The sequence below is a fragment of the Muscardinus avellanarius genome (assembly GCF_963383645.1).
Source record: "Muscardinus avellanarius genome assembly, chromosome: 8".
In the NCBI taxonomy this organism is placed as follows: domain Eukaryota; kingdom Metazoa; phylum Chordata; class Mammalia; order Rodentia; family Gliridae; genus Muscardinus; species Muscardinus avellanarius.
The window spans coordinates 115,988,842-116,008,446 of record NC_137794.1 but is presented as its reverse complement, the minus strand read 5'-3'; the positions used below and the strand labels follow the sequence as shown (position 1 = coordinate 116,008,446).

The 19,605-nt window shown below is 52.8% G+C and overlaps 1 protein-coding gene across 4 annotated transcripts in view; it reads left to right on the top strand.

Moving 5' to 3' along the window:
* The window catches only part of RPS6KA2 (ribosomal protein S6 kinase A2), a gene marked incomplete at both ends in the record, with an annotated part of 314,056 nt that overhangs the window by 228,785 nt on the left and 65,666 nt on the right, over positions 1–19,605 (top strand). For all 4 annotated transcript variants that reach the window (XM_080699904.1, XM_080699903.1, XM_080699902.1 and 1 more), the window contains 2 exons: positions 6,440–6,521; positions 19,170–19,250. In XM_080699904.1, coding sequence (XP_080556030.1) covers positions 6,440–6,521; positions 19,170–19,250 — 163 coding nt within the window. The remainder of the gene's footprint in view (positions 1–6,439; positions 6,522–19,169; positions 19,251–19,605) is intronic.

The following is a 19,605-nucleotide window of genomic DNA, read 5'->3' as shown; positions in this document are numbered from 1 at the left end:
AGGGGCCTCCAGGCACAGCCCGCGCTTGCCGGACCCTCAGAGTGGAGCCCAGTGAGGCCGGCCGGTGTCCTTGAGATCTGCCTTTCTGCCCTCTGGCCACTCTGCAGGCCGTAGCACCAAGGGCAGCCGGGCTCTGAGCTTGCTCAGGCCGAACTATGGACAGTGCCTCCTCCACAGCTATTTTGCGAAAGAAAGAAAAAAAATAGGAGGATTTCAAATGAAAAGGAAGAGTACTTGGCCTGAGACAAGAGGATGACATGTTATAGGCCAGTGCATGGTAACTGAGGGAGGTCCTGTTGCAAAAGGAAAAGATAGAGGGAGCCAGGCAGCCGGGCGCGGCAGCACACGCTTGGAATTCTACACTTGGGAAGCTGCCCTGGGAGGGTCACAGGTGGCCAGCCCCGGCAACTGTGAGGCCCTCTGCAGCTTAGTGAGACTTGTTTAAAAAAAAAGAAAAGAAAAGAAAAGAAATGAAGCTGGGTGTGGTGGCGCACACTTGGAATCCCAGCACTTGGGAACCTGAGACAGGAAGATTGAGGTTCGAGGACAGCCTCAGCTACTTAGGCCCTCTGCAACTCAGTGAGACCCTGATTCAAAATGAAGATTAAAAATAGGGCTGGGGGTGTAGTTCGGAGGTAGAATGCCCCTGGGTTCCATCCCCAGTGCCGTAAAATACATACATACATACATACATACATACATATATACATACATACATACATACATACATATATACATACATACATACATACATATATACATACATACATACATAATAAATCAATGAAATGAAAAGGAAGGGTGACACTTGTGCCTGGCTCACGTGGCCGTCGCTCGGGATCGGAGGGCTGGCGCTGTGGCCTAGGTCTGCTCTGGTCCGCTATGCTAACCACACAGTGACTTACTTCTCACGGCCTCAGTTCAGCCATCCATAAAGCACAGGTCTTAGAGACTTGTGCTGTGGGCTGAATTGGCCGTGGAGCCCTCCGGCGGTGCCCTGGGCTGGATTTGCACACCAAACTGCTTGCTTGCTTGCTTTTCTCACCTCCCAAGGATAGCAGTAAAAGCTCATTCCTTTCAGGACGTTTAGTGCCACATCCACACACGCCGGGTGTCAGTAAGTGCTGAGCTAAGATGCTGGGCGTCCTCCCGGCACAGCGCTGCCTTCTCCGCACTGTGCTGTTAAATGCTGGAGAGGAACACGTGGGCTCTGACAGCTCGATTCCTGGGACAGAAGGGCCCGAGGCACACCTCAAGCCAGCTTCCTGAAGCACAGGCGGGGTGGCCCTGGCTCTGTAGCCGTTTCCCTGGGGCCTGCGAACATTCACCAGATCTCTCTGACCATCCCATGGCTCCTGCCAAAATGAATCTGGCTCAGTACAATTTGATTTAAGCGTGGGGTTAATAGCATGTTAATGTTCTAAATAAGCTCTTGCAGGCCACAAGTTTGTCTGCAGAATTTGCCTTTGGTCACGCTTATGAAGTAGCATGCCTTTTTCTTTTCCGTGGTAATGTGATAAGGAACGTGTGTTTATCCTGATGTATATTACCACTATCCAATAATCTTCAGCTTATAAAAATAGCTATCTAATATGATTCATGTGGTGTTTATGGTAGTAGAGAAAGACTTCAGTCTCTCCTGATGTAAACAGCCATTATTAAAAACACAGAAGACAGAGCCTCACTGAAGGCAGAGATGGAAGGTCTTGCCACTAATCAGAACTAGAGGAAAATTTTCCTTCTCTAAGAGCCATGATTTGAAAGAGTCGAGAGTTCTCTCTTTTTGTGCCTTTCAAAGGCGCAGCCTGTGTGCTTTTCACAAGACTGAAGTCAGCCTGCGCTCACACGTGCCAGCAGAACCGTCTCCCCGCGGGCGGCGGAGGCCTGGTGTGTGTCCATGGCTGAGGATGATGGGCTCTGCCACCTCGGGCAGGATGGGGGTGCCACGGCCCCATCCTACGAAGGAAGCACCACAGTGCTGTTAGACGGATACGGGAAGTGCCTGGGGCTCCCTGGAAGCAGAAGGAGCTGGCTAGGTCCTCGCTGGATGAGGACCGCCCTTAGAAACATCCATCTTGGAGAACTGGGTAATAAAAATGAAAGGAGAAAGGCTCTTTTAGTTTCCTCAAATTTCAAAGTTTTGTTTTCATTTTGCTTTTCACGAAGAACATTCCTTGGAAAACAAGTGGGCTAATGGTGCTTGGCAGCCTCCTCCTGGGGTGGCGGCTTCCACGCTGCCCTCCTGGCCTTTCCAGCCTTCTCAAGCTGACTCGCATCACATGTCACTGTTGTACGAGAAGGGAATGAGTACAGTTTGGGGGACAGTTGGGAGGAGAAGGCAGAGGAGCCTCTGCAGGCGCCAGGCCCGGGCTCCTGTCCTTGGCCAGTTCAAGTCCTCTCTCGGAGCCCGCTGTGGCGGCCAGGCCAGGCCCTACAGATGTGGGCCCTTGGTGGCCAGGACCCAGGAGAGAAGAGGGTCCTTCCTGGAAGCTGCGCCTGAAAGCTCCCGGAAGAGGCTTGGAGGCAGCGTCAGAGAGGAGGAGTCACGGTGCAGCTGGCTCCATGCGCCTCGGTCACTGGTGTTTTCCATAAGAGCATCTCCAGCTCCTGGAGGGGGAGAGCCGGGTGACTGTCGCTGCTCTAAAAGGACACTCTGTCCTCAGCAGGAGGCGCCCTCCCCTCGTCACCCGGTCTCCACCTGCGAGGCACCTGTGGCTGGTTACCACCCCTGCTCCGGAGTCTGGGCCCCAGGGCCCTGCTGGGAAGCTGAGCCACCAGGTCTCAGTTGGCCACACCGAGCCCCTCTGTCTCTGTCTTCTCCGTTGCACAACTGAACACACGGCGATGGAGAAATGAACAGCACATGGAGCCGTGGCCCTGGGCCTGCAGACAGCAGCCAGGCCCCTGGGTCACCATGTCACCAACCCTTCTGCTGGCACTCCTCCTCAGTCCTTACACCACTCTCTGCCCCGACTGCAGAACCAGGTCGCTCCTGTGACTGCAGTTACACCGAGCCCCAGAGGATTGAGTGTCCACCAAGGGGGTTTCTTTGCTGGAAGCCTGAGTGCCCTGCACCAGAGAGCACCCAGGCATGGCCTGCAGAGCGCACAGTCAGTGACCAGCACGGGTCCACGTCCAGAAAGCAGAGAGCAGCCAGTGCTGGGACAGAGAGGACGACACACACAACGGCCTCATCTTCCGAAGAAGCAGCTAAGCGTGGGCCCAGGAGGCCGTGCAGCGAGGCGAGGCAAGGAGCGTCGCAGTGTGGAGAGGCCCGGGGCGTTGCTGCGGGCATTGCTGAGCCCTGACCCAGGGGAGGAGCAGCTCCCACTGCCCCACCCGTTCCTTGGGCTCCCTCCCACAGGGCAGGCCACATTTTACAATGTCCTTCCTTCCCTGGGACTCAGTAAAAGGCAGTATGTGAATGGTCTCATGCTGCTGTGCTTTGGCTTTGCTTTTTATGTTTTGTCTTTGTGGCCTGGGGATTGGACCCAGGGGCATTCTATCTCCATACTATACCCCTAGGAGCCCCTTTGTATTTCAAAATAGGGTTCAGTTACTGTGCACCAGCCACAACCTGTGATCCCCCCCTCTCAGCCTCCCAAGGTCTGGGGATTCCAGGTTTGTACCACCACACCTGGCTTGTAAGGACCTTTTTTGGGGGGGTGGGGATCGTTGCTTTAAAATTTCCCAAAAGTGCACAGCCATTGGCTCAGGCCTCGGAGACCACTGCGGACCACCTGCGGACCACCTGCGGACCACATGTCAGGGCCAAGAGGGTGCGGAGAAGGTCCGCGAGTCGGCAGTGGTCCTGTGGAGCCCGGCGGCTCGCGCAGGCCCTGCGGTTCAGGATGACGTTGCGTCTGTCACCAGGCTGCACTCGGCAGACACCTTCGAGATGCGGCTGCCGAGCGGCCGCGGAAGCTGTTCTAAATACGAAACGAGGTATGCATCCAGCTGGGTTGCGTGTGAGGCTTGGTGACTGCATTTGCTAAAATCATCAGAGCTGTTTTGGAACCAAGTTCACGGCATCCAAATCGACGCGTGGCCCCTGCTGTGGGGCAGGCGTCGTTCCCGCACTGCTGGCTGCGTTAACTGCTATATCTTGTCCTCCACCTGAGGGGATGTGTATCTGCTTGCTGTCAGGAGACTGGCTGTAATAACCCAGCAGTGCCTGGCACTTAGATGCTTGATAAATATTGTTAGAATGAAATTGTTGCTGTTCTTATAAGAAATGGAAGTAGAATTCCTACTTAAAAAAACAGCCAAGTGTAAGCATGAGCCACCGTCACCCATCATCTCAGTTTTGGTTTTTTGTTTTCATTTTTTTGAGGCACTGGGGATGGAACCCAGGAGCATTGTACCTCTAAGCTACCCCCCAGTCCTATTTTTTAGTCTTTTTATTTTTTGAAGCAGGGTCTCACTGAGTTGCAGAAGGCCTTGCTAAGTAGCTGAGGTTGCCCACAAACCGCGATCCTCGTCTCTGCCTCCTGAATGCTGGAATTATAAGCGTGCACCGCCACGTGACTATCCATCATCTCATTTGTGAAAGCCTGAAATACAGCTGTGCCTGTAATCCTGCTACCTGGGATGCTGAAGCAGGAGGATTGCAGGTTAAAGCCAGCGAGTGGTAACTTAGTGAGAGTCCATTTCAAAGTAAAAAGGGCTGGGGGTATAGCTCAGAGGTGCAGTAGCCCTGGGCTCAGTGGAAGGGAGAGAGGAAGAAAGGAAGGGTGGCTTATGGTTTAGAAGGCTGGGGGCGGCAGCAGAAACCCCCAGACACATGGCGAGACCTCCTTGCTGTGTTGCAACCTGGCAGACGGCATCACTCGGCGAGGGGCAAGGAGAGTACAGAAGAGCTTGTTTTCAAAACAGAGCCATCCTGAGAGAACCAGCCCACCCAGAGGAATTAGCCCACTCCCAGAAGAACGGCCCGACCCAGCACGGGTGGCGCCTGGTGACCTGATGCCACTGTCCCACACTGCCGATCGGGGCTGAGGGTCCCACCGCTGAGCTTCAGGGCACACCTTGTGCACTATTGGGGCGGTGAAGACGAGGCAGACGGACGGCCTCCGGGTGCTCCAGGGCCGGCCAGCTGCCACGCACCCGCACATCTTCACCCTCTCTCCTCAGTGTGCTCCATCCCCACAGAGGGGTTTGTTGCTGCTCCGTGTGTGACTGCGAGGCTGCCCTGCGGGCTGCGTCCTTCACCGTGATGGAGGGAGGCGCTCATTGTGTTCCGGCCGAGGATGCTGTCCCGTGCGGTGGCTCAGTGCCCTGGGCTGGCCGGGCAGGGAGGTCAGCCAGGATGCTCTGCCCCAGCTCCTCCGTGTCGGCCCAGGAGGCCACACCCACCGCCAGAGTCACAGCCCCTCGGGTTTCCTCTGGGATGGGCATCAGAAAGCGCTCTGGAACAGGCCATGTGATGTCACTGCATAGAGGATCACATCACTATGAATCTATTGTACAAATACAGTGTGCCAATAAAATCTACCACAAATTAGTTCTGCTGAAGTTCAAATCTTAAAAGGTATTTCAGAAGGTACTACATAAATATCCACATGAATGTGTTAAGGACCAGTTGGAAGCTAACTCTGTTGGGGTGTATAGGGGCAGAGAACATGGTGCCCAGCAGCAGGGAACAGGCTGTATTTAGGAACAAAACCTAGAAGGAGAGCTCTGGCCGGGAGCGAGCCCATGGGAGCCAGGAGTGTGCCTCCTCACAGGCTGGGGCTTCTATGGGGCAAGACGGGGCCACAGGAGTAATTGTGGAGCCGCTGGTGGTTGTGTTAGTGGCCAGGTCATCGCAGGCAGGACAGTGGTCAGGGGGTGCTTCTCTCTCTTTATTCCTTTGTTCTCAGTCCTCCTCTGGCATGGCCTCCTGGCCAGACCACACAGACCACACAGGGCCCACAAACTCCACTTGTCGATTTAAACAACCCACAGCTAAAATTTGGGTGAAGAAAATTCAAGCAAGGGAAACTGGTGTATCTTGAAATTGGGTAGAGCCTGTTTTGTCTGGTCAGCCACATATCCAAGTGTTCTTCATAGGGGGTTTACAGAGAGAGAGACAGAGACAGAGCCAGAGAGAGAGATCTTTAAAATAAAAGTAAGTATCTCCTTTAAACTTCTGAATATTTCATTTTTCTAAACAGTCTTCAAAAAAGGGGGTGATGTTAAGTCTAGTACCAAATAAAAAGTTAGTGAGACAAAAGGCAGATGATCCTCCCTCCACATCTCCGGTGATGTTCACCAGGGTGTTGTAGGGAGTTCGATGAAGCTTTTCTGGCATTCTGGCTGCTGGAGAAAGTTTGGCCCTTTCTACGGTGTGTCAGTGGCGTTTGGCTTTTTGCGAACCTTCGAGTCCCCTTGTCAAGTTGGTAGGGACAGTGGGGTTGGAGTCTTGTCGATTTTGGATGTTGTGTTTTCTGCTCACCAGGTGTTCCTGGTCAGGAAGGTTGCGGGATCCGATGCCAGCCAGCTCTATGCCATGAAGGTCCTTAAGAAGGCCACCTTGAAAGGTAAGGGCCTTGGGAGGGCGCAGCCTCTGATCATGCCACCGCCGCGAGTTACCTAAGCAAACACTCACCCCACTGTGAGCACAGTGTCAGCTACCTCCAAAGGACCAGGCCGGGCCTGCCACTCTGACTAATCATCAGCAGTGTCAGTGTTCCGCGGATAGTTAAATGCCTCCCACAGAGCCTCCGCATTGCCCGGGAAGCACCATCCTGCATAAATACCAGCCCTCCGCTCGTGCTCTGCGTGAGAGCCGCTTGGGGAAAGAGCGGCAGCAGGAATCAGACTGCTGTGTCCGCGCGTGGCCGACAGACCAGCCTGGAGAGCGTCAGACCAGGCTAGACCAGGCCGCTCGGCTTCAAAGGAAATGTGACTCACGAGGGTGTTTTTTGCATGCGTTAGAAATTCAGTCTAACAGCTGGTTACCAGCTTCTTGTGTGCCTACCCTCCAAATGAGGTGCGAGTGTTCATTGTGGGGCCAAGACCAAGATGTGGTCAAGTCCCTGCCCTGAGGTTCAGGGGCTAGCCCAGCGTGTTACTGAGCATCTGTGCTGCCCTGAGCGTCTATTCTAGTCTCATGAGCCCTGCTCCATTGGTGAAGGAAGATCCCAGCCTGGATAGCAGGAAACAGCTGAAGGCACACACCAGCCCCGGGCAGATGGACAGCAGTGGTTTATGGTGTGTGCATTTACCCATGCCCCAGGGAGCAGGCTCCATAGCCCCCCAGGCCACACAGGGCTGCACTAGGGGCAGGGGCAGGGAGGCAGGCTCTGGTAACAGGAGGGCAGGGTGGCCCCTGGCCCCTGCAGATGTCTGCGTGTTTGAAGGACTCTGGCCAGCAGGGAAGGGCATCCTGCTGGCCCAGCTTATACAGGGATGATCTGGCCCGAGCAGGGGACTCATGGTCAGGTTTCAGGTCCTGTGAGACTCAGAGATGGCAAAGCAGTACTTGGGACTTCAGTTCATAGAGCTGCCTGTAGGAGGCAGTACAGAGACTATGCCATTCTCTGCCTGCTCGTCACTGGCTGTCTCTCCACCGGGAGGTAAGAGATAGATTGTTATTCACATAGCGCCAACAAGATAGGGCCACACGTGCACAGACCAAATACATGCAGGCTTCAGGTGTCAAAGGAAAAAAAAGCTCTTCCAAGTCAAGGCCATTCCGGGAGTTAACAGGTAATGAGACCCCAGGTTTAAGGAACGGTGACTGTCAGGCAGGTGAGGTGGTGCACGCCTATAATCCCAGTACTTGGGAGGCTGAGACAGGAGGATTGCCAGTTAGGGGCCAGCCTCAGCAACATAAGGAGGTCCTCAGCCCCTTAGCGAGACCCTGATTCAAAAAAATAAATAAATAAAAGGTGGGCATGTAGCTCAAAGATAGAATGCCCCTGGGTTTAATCCCCAATACCAAAATTAAAAAATAAAAAGTAAATAAATGGTGACTTTCTATAGAAGAAAGAAATTAGGTTTGACCTAATCAGTAAACCAATGGTCAGGAAATGCGAATGCCGACCACCATCTTTAGCCTAGATCTGCCTGTGGCCCTCCTCAGGGAGGTTTCCCCAGCTCAGACCTAGAAGTCGTAGCCTGTAGCCTCCTAGGAGCAGAGCCAGGTGTGGCTTTGTAAAGAGCCGTCCAGGCATTCATAGCAGAGTTCTAGAGCAGGTGTTCTCGTCCTTTACAGGCGCTTGAATGTGTAGTTGTGTGTTGTCACTGGCTGCATGATTTAAGCCAGCCTTTTTAGATGGAGCCTTTTTATCATATAATAATATTTCTGCAACTGTTTGTCAATGGAACACAAACAAACAACGGACGATTCTCATGGCAGTCGGTTTTTTTTGTGTGTGTGGTACTGGGGTTCCTGGAAACCCTTCTACCTCCTGGCTACACTCCCAGATCTACGTTATATTTTATTTAGAAACAGGGTCTCAAGCAGCACGGCTGGCTTCAAACCTGCAGGGTCCTCCTGTCTCCGCCTCCCAACTGCGGGGATTACAAGCGTGCGCCACCACGCCCGGCTTGTTGTTTTAAAGAATTACTCTGTGGGTAAGAAAGCATACTTGAAACACAGCAGGTGTTGACTTCCTATCCCTTCACTTAACAGGTGTCCCCTAGAAAAAGACAATGACATTAGACATTCACTAGCTCAGACCATCTGAAGGTCCCCAGACAAACTGCCCTCGTACTTTCTTACAAGGTTCAGTACCCATCACTACAGGACCAGCCGTCCCGCTCTTGTGTATTTAACCCAGAGAAATGAAAGCGTGCGTCTGCACTGACACTGCAGAAGGGTTCATACCAGCACTGGGCAATTCACAACAGCCAATAAGTGAAGAAAAATAAATGTCCACCAATGGGTAAAGGGAAAAATAGGGTGGTCTGTCCATGCGAGGAAGAGTATTTGACAGCATAAAGAAATAGAGTACTGGGATCCTGCACTACGTGAGGACCTTGAATCACTGCGCTGAGTGGAGAAGCCAGGCACTGTTCCTCACGGTCTCGGATCCGTCCATCTGGACGTCCAGAACAGATAGATTCCCAGAGACAAAACATAGATTAGTGATTTTCAGGGCTGAGAGTGAGAGAGACAAGCAGTTTATGGGTCTGGGCTTTGGTTTATTTTTGTTTTTTCAGGTGATGGAAATGTTTTAAAGTTGACCGTGGTGATGGTCGCACAAATGAGTTTCTAAAGCCATTGAATTGTGTGCCGTGAGGGAGTGAAGTGTATGGATGCGAATTACAGCTCAGGGAAGCTGTCACTCTACAGAGCTGCTAAGTAACAGGTCCCTGCTCATCCCGCCCTGCCCTCAGCGCCAGGGCGTCTCCCGCGGTCCAGGAGGGCAGGTAGAGCCGGCCTCGCTCTGGGCCCAGGCTGCTCTGGGGCCGGGCACCTTCACACCTTCAGAACCTGCCTCCGCATCACCTCCGAGGCCTGGGAGCCCGGAACAGTTGCTCCTCGCAGCTCCCTGCTCCTCCTTCCCCCACAGAGCCTGGGGCGCACAGCCCTATATTGGGGGGCACAATAAAGGGAAGGGGCTGAGAAGTCATCCTGTTTAGCCCTTGCCGAGCCCCGGCTCCGGCAGGCTTGACCCTGACCTCCTAGTGCAAGTGGTTGTAGCGCCTTCAGATACAGAAATCCTCGCGTCTGTTGCTAATCTGACCAACGCGCCCTTGAGGAGCGGCTCCCGGTCGGTCCCGCGTGGAGTGAGCGGCTGCGGGACTGCACTGTTGTGCAACCCGCGCTTCTCTTCTCGAGCAGCGGGTCGGCCGGCGCTCGCCCGCAGCACACGTCAGGGAGTTCAGGATCACGGGTGGGCAGCAGCCCTGTCCTGGGTGCAGGCGCCTCTATTTTCTACTGTAGTCCAGGCTTTCAACAAGAAATCAAACATTGGCCACTTGCCAGACTACTTCCAGAGCCTTTCCCTGGAATGTAACCCTTTATCATGGTCTTCTTTTAAACACTACCCTCCATCTCCCTAAATAAATGTTTTCTAGTCCCCTGAATTTTTTAAAAGCATATAGCTTCTCATAAAGTCAACTCTAAATATTTTAGAACTATATACTGGAGCATGGAAGGCCCTCCCTACATGTGAAAGCGAGTCCCAGAGACCCAGAGGGAGGGGAGCTCGTCCGTCCCCTAGTGCCTTGCAAAGCCAGCTCGGAAACCGAACCGTCTCTCCCACTCCGTGCTGTTTTAGCTTTCTATAATGGTCTATCACGAAGGAATAGATATTTTTCCAGCAATCCAACTGAAGCCTGTTTTCTCCGAAGAAATGGAAGACCCCACCAAGCAGTGGCCACGGGGCCGACGGGTGCAGTCGCCCCGCTGCTCATGGGAAGGGGCTGGTTTCAGCTCCACACCTCCGATTCCATCCCTCGGGGTTCATTGTGTGCCTATACCACATCCCTGGTCTGTAAGCCAGTTGATAATGCTGAAGGATGCAGGACAGCGAAGGAACACAGCGAACAGCCGGCGGAGTGTGAGCAAAGCTCGGCAGGTCCAGACCGCGCCGAGCGAGGAGGGCGCCGCCTCAACAGGAAGAGGGGAGGCTTGTGAAATCATCTCAAAGCTTCAGATTGTTTCTGAAAAACACGACGACTGTCTTGTGTGCGGAGGGAGGACTGTTGTCAGCGGGGGTCCACGCTGCTGGCGCAGGGATAATAGTCCCTGACAGCTCTCTTTTACCTTCAATGAGTGTGGAGTGTCAGGTGCAGCCCCTCCTTCCTTTAGAGAACTGACAGGTCCTTTCTCAGGGATGCCAGCCTCACCGCAGCTGGCGGAGGAAGGCGCTCGCCGCCCCAGCCCGCCTCCCGCCTCCGACTTCCCAGTGCGGCCCCCACCTCACCATGGCTTGGATGAATGACGCCACCTAAGGGCCCTTTAAAATCTTAACTTCTTGAAATTAGCAAAAGTTTCTATACTCAACAGGAAGGAGTTGCACCTAACAGTTCTATACCTTGTGTTTTAAATATAATGAATCCCAAACGTTTGTCCCGGCCGCGTGCTGGCAGAGGGCTTGGTTGGGAGAAGGCACTGCTGAGCAACAGGCTCCAGCCCCTGACCACCACCCTCAGCTAGCGCACCGAAAAGTGGGGTCCGCCGCCCGCCTGCAGAGGTGCCCTGTGCCGTGCGGCACGATGCAGCCCAGCCTCGGCTGCAGCTGGACTTACCTGAGGGCCCCGTCACAGAGTGCTGGTGGGGCCCCTCCCAGAGGGTCTGGGTTGTTGGTCCAGCAAGAGAATCACCACCTTCCCTCTGAGCCTCTAGCGTGCACTGACCCACAGGCTCCCTCGTAGGTGGTGGGGAGCAAGAAGGGAGGACCAGAGCCTCGTCCAGCCTGCACTGGACGTGCCATCTTGGGACCCTGCCGCCCTGCGTTTCCTCCTGCCCAGACAGGCGGTGTTCGCACCTGTGGAAGGGCGGCGGGCGCAGGTTCAGCTTGTCCGTGTGCGTGGACGGGTGCTGCATTGCCTCAGACGTGCTTGCTGCGTCCTCCCTGGTCCTTGCCATGGAAACCATCTGGCTTCGGAGATGCACCGGGACTTCTGTCTAGGTTATGTGTTGGTCTGCTGGAGCGGGGCAGTGGGAAGGAGGGCTGGCTGTTAATTGCCGTCTGGTGGGAAGCATCCTCTCTTGTGAGGCTGCAGCCCCTCAGGGAGGGCCAGGATGTGCTTAATGACCATACTAATTCCTCACAAGGCCCGAGACCCGAGCAGGCCCACAGCCGCTCTCACCCACAGGAGGGCTCCAGCTGCAGAGTCCTCTGCTCTCGGCCGTTTTCCTAGCATGGAAATGGCTTCCTATATGAAATACTTCTTTAGAGTATTAATTTTGCAATAGGAGTTGATGTTTTTGTCCTAATTTTCAAACATTTTTCCCGAAAATCTACTTTGCAGTACATTTCTTTCTTAGAATAGTGCCCTATCGATGGTGGAGAGGGACAAGGTCATTCTGGTTGAATGCTTTGTTTAAGAACATGGCGTAACTGGTGGGCTCTAACAGCAACGTCACAGGTGCCTCTTGTGATGGTGCCCTGGATGGCGAGCAAGGGGAGGGAGACGGCCTGAGCAGGACTTCGTCCCCTGGGCCCTGTTCCTGGTAATGCTCTGTCCTCTCTGTAAGGAGCAGATGCCAGCTGCACCACCCCGCAGATGTGCCCAGAGCACGCCGACATGCGGCGGCCAGCGTGGATGCGTATCGATGACTTCCTGTTGATCACAGCATCTTGAAGCGGTCCCCGTCAGACGAGCCCAACTATTCCAACCCCCAGAATGCTATTTTCTCTGTATTTATTGCTCTCTTCGCTGAGATGCTTTGTAAGAAACATTGATTCGCTCAGAAACCAAGCTCATCGCTGCCCGAGTCTGAACAGGTCCTATCGCTGTGCTGACTCGTTTGTCCTTGGATAGCCATTTGGGTGGCCGCAGGTTTCTGCGCGCGGGAGTGAGGAAACTCCAAGCACAAGTTTCAAGTGCCCCTTCTTATTAGCATTTCAAAAATGTGGAAAATGAGGCAGGAAACAGAAAGATGCTCAAAGTCATACTGTTTGGAGGTGGTGAGGGCCAGGCTCCGGCGCTCAGCCTGGGCCTCCCCGTCTGCACCAGGGCCTCTGGCTCCCTGATTCCTCGTCAGGAAGCCCCATCCTGGCTGATCGGAACTCAGTTCTCACTCTTCAAGGGACCCAGGTCCCTGTGGACTGTCTACAGCAAAGTCAGGTAAGGTGGCTCCCCTCAGCCACCTGGACGCCGCGCTCCTGCGTGCGCACCCAGGGGCGCCTTCCTCATGGGACAGGCAGCCTCGCGTGGGCCTCCTGCCCATCTACCTGAGTCCTGCATGTATTTGTTTCTACCAGAATTAGGTGTTTTAAGTTAGAGATATGCAAAAGTAAGAAATATATTGTTTATATTCCTCGCCATCCACAATGTAAAGAATGAAGAGGGACAGGCTTAAGGTTGAGTCACAGAAAGATCCTTTGGTAAGGAACTTAGCTAAATAGCCAGGTCAGTCTTTGAAATACTTTAGTGAAGAGGAGCCAGGAGAAATCTTGGAGGATGCTGCCCGTCACGGTTCCCCATTATGGGAACTGAAGTGTTTACCTCTGTGTGTGTGTGTGTGTGTGTGTGTGTGTGTGTGTGTGTGTGTGTGATCTATAATTTTCTCCTGTTCTTTTTTCTTTGTAGTAACTATAAAAAGTTTTGATCCTCAAATGTTTAGCAACACGCCACTCAGGAGGCATTTTTTGCTATGAATTAACCCATCAAAAGCTAAGAGGATTGCAGTTCACGGACAGCCTCAGCTACTTAGGCCCTTCACAACTTAGTGAGACCCTGTTTCAAAAATAAAAAAGACTAAAATAGGCCTGCAGTGTAGCTCGAAGGTAGAATGCCTCTGGGTTCCATCCCCGGTGCAAAAAAAAACAAAAACAAAAAAACTAATAGCTGCTGTGTGAAGATGGATTCTGACTAGGAAGTGCCAGGCCATGGTGAGGCGGCTGGGGAGAGCCAAGCTCCAGGGTCTCCGGCGATAATCAGGCTCGAGCTACACATTTGTGCATCTGCTCAGCCTCGCCAGCCGCTGCAGGGCACGCAGCAGACACAGCACCTGCATCAGGGCTGTTCTCCTGCCCCTTGGTGATGTAGCCCTTCGGGGCCACACCACCACAGCGGCGGCGCTCAGCGCCCCGCGGTCCCCGTGGGATCCGGCAGCAGAGCCGACTGGCTTCACGTTCAGTGCCCTGGCCGACGTCTCCCCACACAGCGGCCTTCTAAGGTGTGCTCACAGAGCTGGCCACTGCGCGTCTTCTCAGTGACCGACAGGGTCAGGCTTGTCTTTGTCTCACGTTAGCTCTCTTTTGCTCTCCACCATAATGGTGGGATAGGGTCTTAGCCCATTAGGCTGGTTCAAGAAGCGCCGCAGCCTGGGCAGCCCGGGCAGCCTTACACAGCCCCATCTCGCTCCTCTCGGCGCAGGAGGCTGGAGGTCTGGGACCAGGCTCCGGCGCACTTGCTGTCTGGGGCGGCCCTCTTTCTGGCTCAAGGACTGCCACCTTTCCCTGCCCTAACCTGGCAGGGGAGTGAGGGGCTCTCGGGGCCTCTTTCATAAGGGCACTATCCATCCATGAGGCCCCACCCACACAACACAACCACCACCCGAAGGCCCCTCTTAGCACCACCTTGGAGTAAGATTCAACATACGACATTTGGGGCACGTACGTATCCCATACAGCCCCATCATGGCATTCTGCTCTGGTCCCCAAAAATTCATGCTCTTCTCACCTGCGCAGTACATTTATTCCAAGCCTTAGTAGTCTTGACACCACAGTCAACCCAAAAGTCTAAAATCCAACATCTGGTCCAGCCAGATGTGTTAGACTTAGAATACAGTTCATCCTGATGAAATGACCCACCGGCTAAGAACCCATGAAATCAAACAAGTTACTCCTTTAAATACAGCAAAGGGACAGACTCCCCCATCAAAACAGGAGAAACAGGAAACAGGACCGACTGACGGTCTCAGGGAAGTCCAGAAGACAGCCCGACAGGGCAGAAGGCAGCCTCCCTTGGCTCGGCACCTGTGCGCCTGTCCCAGTGAGTCCTGAGCCGAAGCTTTGCCGGGCAGCACGCGGGCTCCGAGCCTCTGCCTTGTGGCTTTGGCTGGCCCCACCCTATCCTTGTAGGTCATATCTCTCCTCTCATATTTTACTGCAGGCGTCTGACAGGACACCTCCTCCTTGGGCGTGGGGCATGATAGGCGAACAAAATGCTGTATTGGTCAGGTTCCTCCAGTGAAACAGGACCAATAGGATGAAGATGTATCTTGGAGAGAGAGACAGACATAGATTTGTTGTAGAAATCAGCTCACAGGATTTTCCCATCTTTGGGGTAGAGGAGACAGGAAAGCCGGAGGTGTGCTTCAGTTCTGGTCTGAAGACCTGATGGTGTGAGTCCCAGTAGCAACCCCAAGGCCTGAGAATGAGCGCCATAACTCCTAGTCCAAATCCAGAGGTCAGAGAACGAGGTGCCCAGACACTGGAGGGCTGGAGAGATGAGTGTTCAGCCCTCATGGTGCAGTGCCCTTCCTCCACCTGTCTGCCCTGGACGGGCTCTCCGCAGTTGGATGGCGCCCACGTGTGCTGGGGATGGTAGTCCTCTTTGCTCAGTCTCCCAGCTCACATGTTCATACCCTCCAGAAACATCTTCACAGACACACCCAGAAATAATCCTATACCAGACCTCTGGGCATCCCCGAACCCTGGCATGTTAACACATAAGGTTAACCACCATGATATGGGGTGTATATGTCCATGCATAGTGATGGAGGTAACTGAAATCAGAAAAACTCAGGCATTTGTGTCAGACCTTGAAGAGGGTTTCCAGAAAGCGGCTCTGGTTACATGTCCCACATCTCTTCCCCAGAGCAGAAGCAGGCTGCTTCCCCTTTGTTTCCCTGGAGAGGAGAACGGGCCCTTCTCAGTGGGATGAGCAGGTATCCCGGGTGTCCACACTTGTCCCAGCCCAGGGACGGCCCCAGGGCCGTGATGGGGAGCAAAGTGTTTTATTTGTCCTCAGTGTCTGCAGTTTATTAGGAAATCTCAAAATAACCTAGCACGTTTTTCTTTTCATGTTTCTGGTAGCAGAACCCAGGCAGTTTCAGGCTTCCTTGTTAAATGCCAAGCAATAAATATCACGGGGGGCTCCACCGACTCCGATGGCCTGGTCCAGAGTCTGCACGGTACGGAAGGCCCCACTGAGGGGTGTCCTGGCCTTTTCCTGCAGGCTGGGAGAACAGTCCTTTGATTCTCCACTTCCCGGGTTCTGTAACTCACTGACACAGCAACAGTGGAAGGATGAGGGAAGCTTCTCTCTAGGTTTTCTTTTCTATTCTTGGGAATCAAAAAGGCTCACAGAGCTTAATTATCAAAGGAGCAGCTTTGTGCGTCAGCACCCGACGACGAAGCATTTTCTCAGTATCCAGCTGTTCGGGAGCAGTCACGGATGCCGGCCAGCCGGCAATCCAGGGTCCCAACCCCAAGGGTGCAGGCACCGGGGAGGTCAGGTGCTGACCAGCAAAGCCAGAATCTACACAGACCCGGACATCTCCCCAGTCACCCCAGAGAGCCAGGCCCACGCTTGGTATGCAGGCACCAAGGCCCTTGCCAGGGCGGTGCTGTCCCTCCACAACTTGTTTAGTTGGTCCCTGCATGTTCAGCTAAGTAGCTGGTCATCAGCTGTGACCACGTCCTGGCAGGAGTGGGCACAGCCTGCGCCCCGCCCACCCAGACCGCACCTCTGCTGTGTCTGAGGACCTCTGCCCGGTGCCGGGCGACGTGCTCCCTGAGCTAAAGCGTTTAATCCCCACTGTCAGTGCTCCCTGCGGGGTGGATTCTGGGGTTGTCTCTGTGTTTTAGACATTACAGCAGCATTTAGATATTCGTTTAGGCTCTTTGCTCTTTTTCTGTTTGTTCAGGAGAACCTTGTCATCTTTGTTCATCTTCTTGTCGTGCGCTCCTTTGAGATGGCCGGTTTGTAGATGTTTTGTAACTCATCCTGTCTGTGGTTATTTTCTCTACTGCTTTTTTATTGTTATTTTTTATTTTTGGGGGGTACTGAGGTTCCTGGAAGCCCTTCTACCTCCAGGCTACACTCCCAGACCTATTTTGATGTTTTTATTTGGAAACAGGGTCTCTTAAGCCAATGCGGCTGGCTTCGAACCTGCGCGATCCTCCTGTCTCCGCCTCCCAAACACAGGGATTACAAGCGTGCGCCACCACGCCCGGGTTCTCTACTGCTTTTTATTTAAAAAGAGCTTCCCCATGCACACAGGGCATGAGTATTTAAATCTACTCTAATTTTTAGGGATTGGTTTAAAAAAGAAAACATTGAGCCGGGCGCGGTGGCGCACGCTTGTCATCCCCGCGCTTGGGAGGCAGAGACAGGAGGATCGCGCAGGTTCGAAGCCAGCCGCGCGCACTGGCTTAGGAGACCCTGTTTCCAGATAAAAATGTAAAAATAGGCCTGGGAGTATAGCCCAGAGGTAGAAGGGCTTCCAGGAACCCCAGTACCACCAAAAAAAAAAAAAAAAAAAAAAAAACATTGAACTCTCTAATAGATCTGGGACTTGTAGTAGATGATGTAGGAAAGATATCTGCATTTATTTTTCCTCTGAAACTAGACAGCGCTGGGTCCTGTGAGTCTAAGACACCCTTTTCTAACTTCTTGCCAGGCTCCCAATGTCCTTGGTTTCCATTACCAACTCTGTAATCAGAGGTGGGGTTCAACCGTGTTCTTCATTCCAAAAGCATCTGAATTCAAGGGCATTGAACCTGTTTAGAGGAGTTTTAGATTATCTTGCCAGAAACAGAGGCTGGCTCTGCAAGGAGATGGCAGGATGGGTGTAGGAACACGGCGCTCCTTTCCTCTGCCACCTGCTTCACCAGAGCACAACACCGGGACACACCAGGGACAAGCGAGGGACCCAGAGGGCAGGGGCTCTGGGGTGAGAGTGGACTGTGTCCCCGGGCTGCTCTGCTGTGAGCATGGGTGTGCCAGTTCAAGTCACTGCATTCAGATCTTTCGTTGTATGCCTAGGATTGCTGGGTCCTACGATAATTCTCTGTAACTTTTAGAGGAGCTGCCAGGCTGTTCTCCACAGTGGCTGAGCCATTGGCCGTCCACACCCCAGGCACAAGGGTCTCCCCACATCTTCCCCAGCATTGGTGACACCCCACTTCAATACTGTCACTGTTGTGCTTACACTATCCTTGAAAAAGGACTGCTTCAATAAAACTTCAGGACTACATATCACAAGTCCAGGTATGAATGAATTAAAGACCCGGTCCAGTACATTACAAGTGCGACTCACTTCTGTCGTAATAGGGATGTCGAAGAACTTTGCACCCCCACGTGGGGCCGTGGGAGGCACTGGGACCCCGCCCAGGTGCGGCGATTAGCTCATAGAGCTGTTTTTTTTTTCCAAGTGATTATCTTTCTCTGTTTGCTCATTTGTTTTGCCTCAAAACTAATTACATCTGTGTTCCCAGATGGCTACAGTGGAGACAGTGTAAGCACCAAAAAGAATATTATAATTGCTTGAAACATGCTAAATTTAAAAATACATACATATGTATCAATACCTGTACACACACATACACGGACCATAGTCATTGGCATGGAGAGGGAGAGAGGGAATTTTTCTCTTGATTTTTGCTTCCATCAGAAATGCAAAAATAGCTATTTTGTAACCCTGGGTGATTCAGCAAGGATGGGTGGGAAATCCACAGGTCCTATTACGCCGGCCTATCCCTCACGGGTGCATGTTGCTCTTGGCTTGTAGAGGGGTCTGCAGACCTGTGCACGGAGAGATGACCACTCGCCGCCTGGCCTCGGGCTCATGGTTGGGGAGGGCAGCCCAGGTGCCTCCTGGTCCCTGGGGTCAAGGCAGAGGTGTCGCCTGCCTACCAGACTGCTCAGCCCATCTGCAAAGCCACCTGACCTAACCCCAGCCTGTAGGAAATGCAGGGATTAGTGGGACCAGCTGGGCCACAGACAGACCCCTGGTGAAGCTTTCTGCAAGAAAACCAGCCTGGATTAACCAAAATGCCCAGGAAAAGAAAGGTGTAGAGCTTTTCTAGACACAAAGCAGATAGAGCAATTTAGCAACCAATACAATGTGTGTGGCCTGGACTGCATCCTGGGTGGGGAAGAAATGAGCCATAGTGACGTGGGCAGGACCTTGCCTGCTGAGGCCTGGGCTGTCTGAGAGCTTTCTAGAGATGATATGCTAGGTTTGAGTTGTGTAGCTAATTGTCCTTAGGGTTAGACCATTGCAACCCTCCCATTGGGTAAAATGTCATGGTGTTCACAGTTTATCAATGTCTTTGGAGAGAGGAACAGAAAGGGAGAAGAAGCAAGCGTATCATAAATATCAAGCAAATACGTCAAAATGTAATGTGTCAAAGTATACGTAAGGAAATATAAGTAACTGTTAAATCTGAGTGAAGGACGTAGGAATGATCATTATACTACTACAATTTTATATGTTTAGAAAATTTATAGTAAAAAGTTGGGAGGTTAGTTTGTCTAGTATTTTATGCCCAGTGCTCCTGGGCGCCCTTAATCCCACCTCTTGAACACCTTTTGTTTCTGTCCTGCAGTCCGGGACCGGGTCAGATCTAAGATGGAGAGAGACATCCTAGCGGAAGTGAACCACCCCTTCATCGTGAAGCTTCATTACGGCAAGTAGAACAACCCAGGGCACACGCCAGCAGGGCCCAGGGGACCCTCCCCAGCCCAAAGGAAATGTAAAGACAGTAGGTCAAGCAGAAGAAGCCCCGTGGTGACCAGTCCTGTCCTGGATGGGGCACTGGAGCTGGCTTAAGTCCCCAGCCTTGATGTCTTTTTCCTATCTGTTTTCCCTTTAAGAGCAAATGCCCTGTTTCCATCCCAAGACTAGTTAAGATAGGGCCACTCATTATTATATCTCCACTGTTAATAATTTGGTACAAAGTTTTCCTGACCAGCTTGGGATGAACCATGGTACATTTTCATTTTGTTTCAAAATGCTTTGTGAGCCAGTCTTTTCTCTAAATC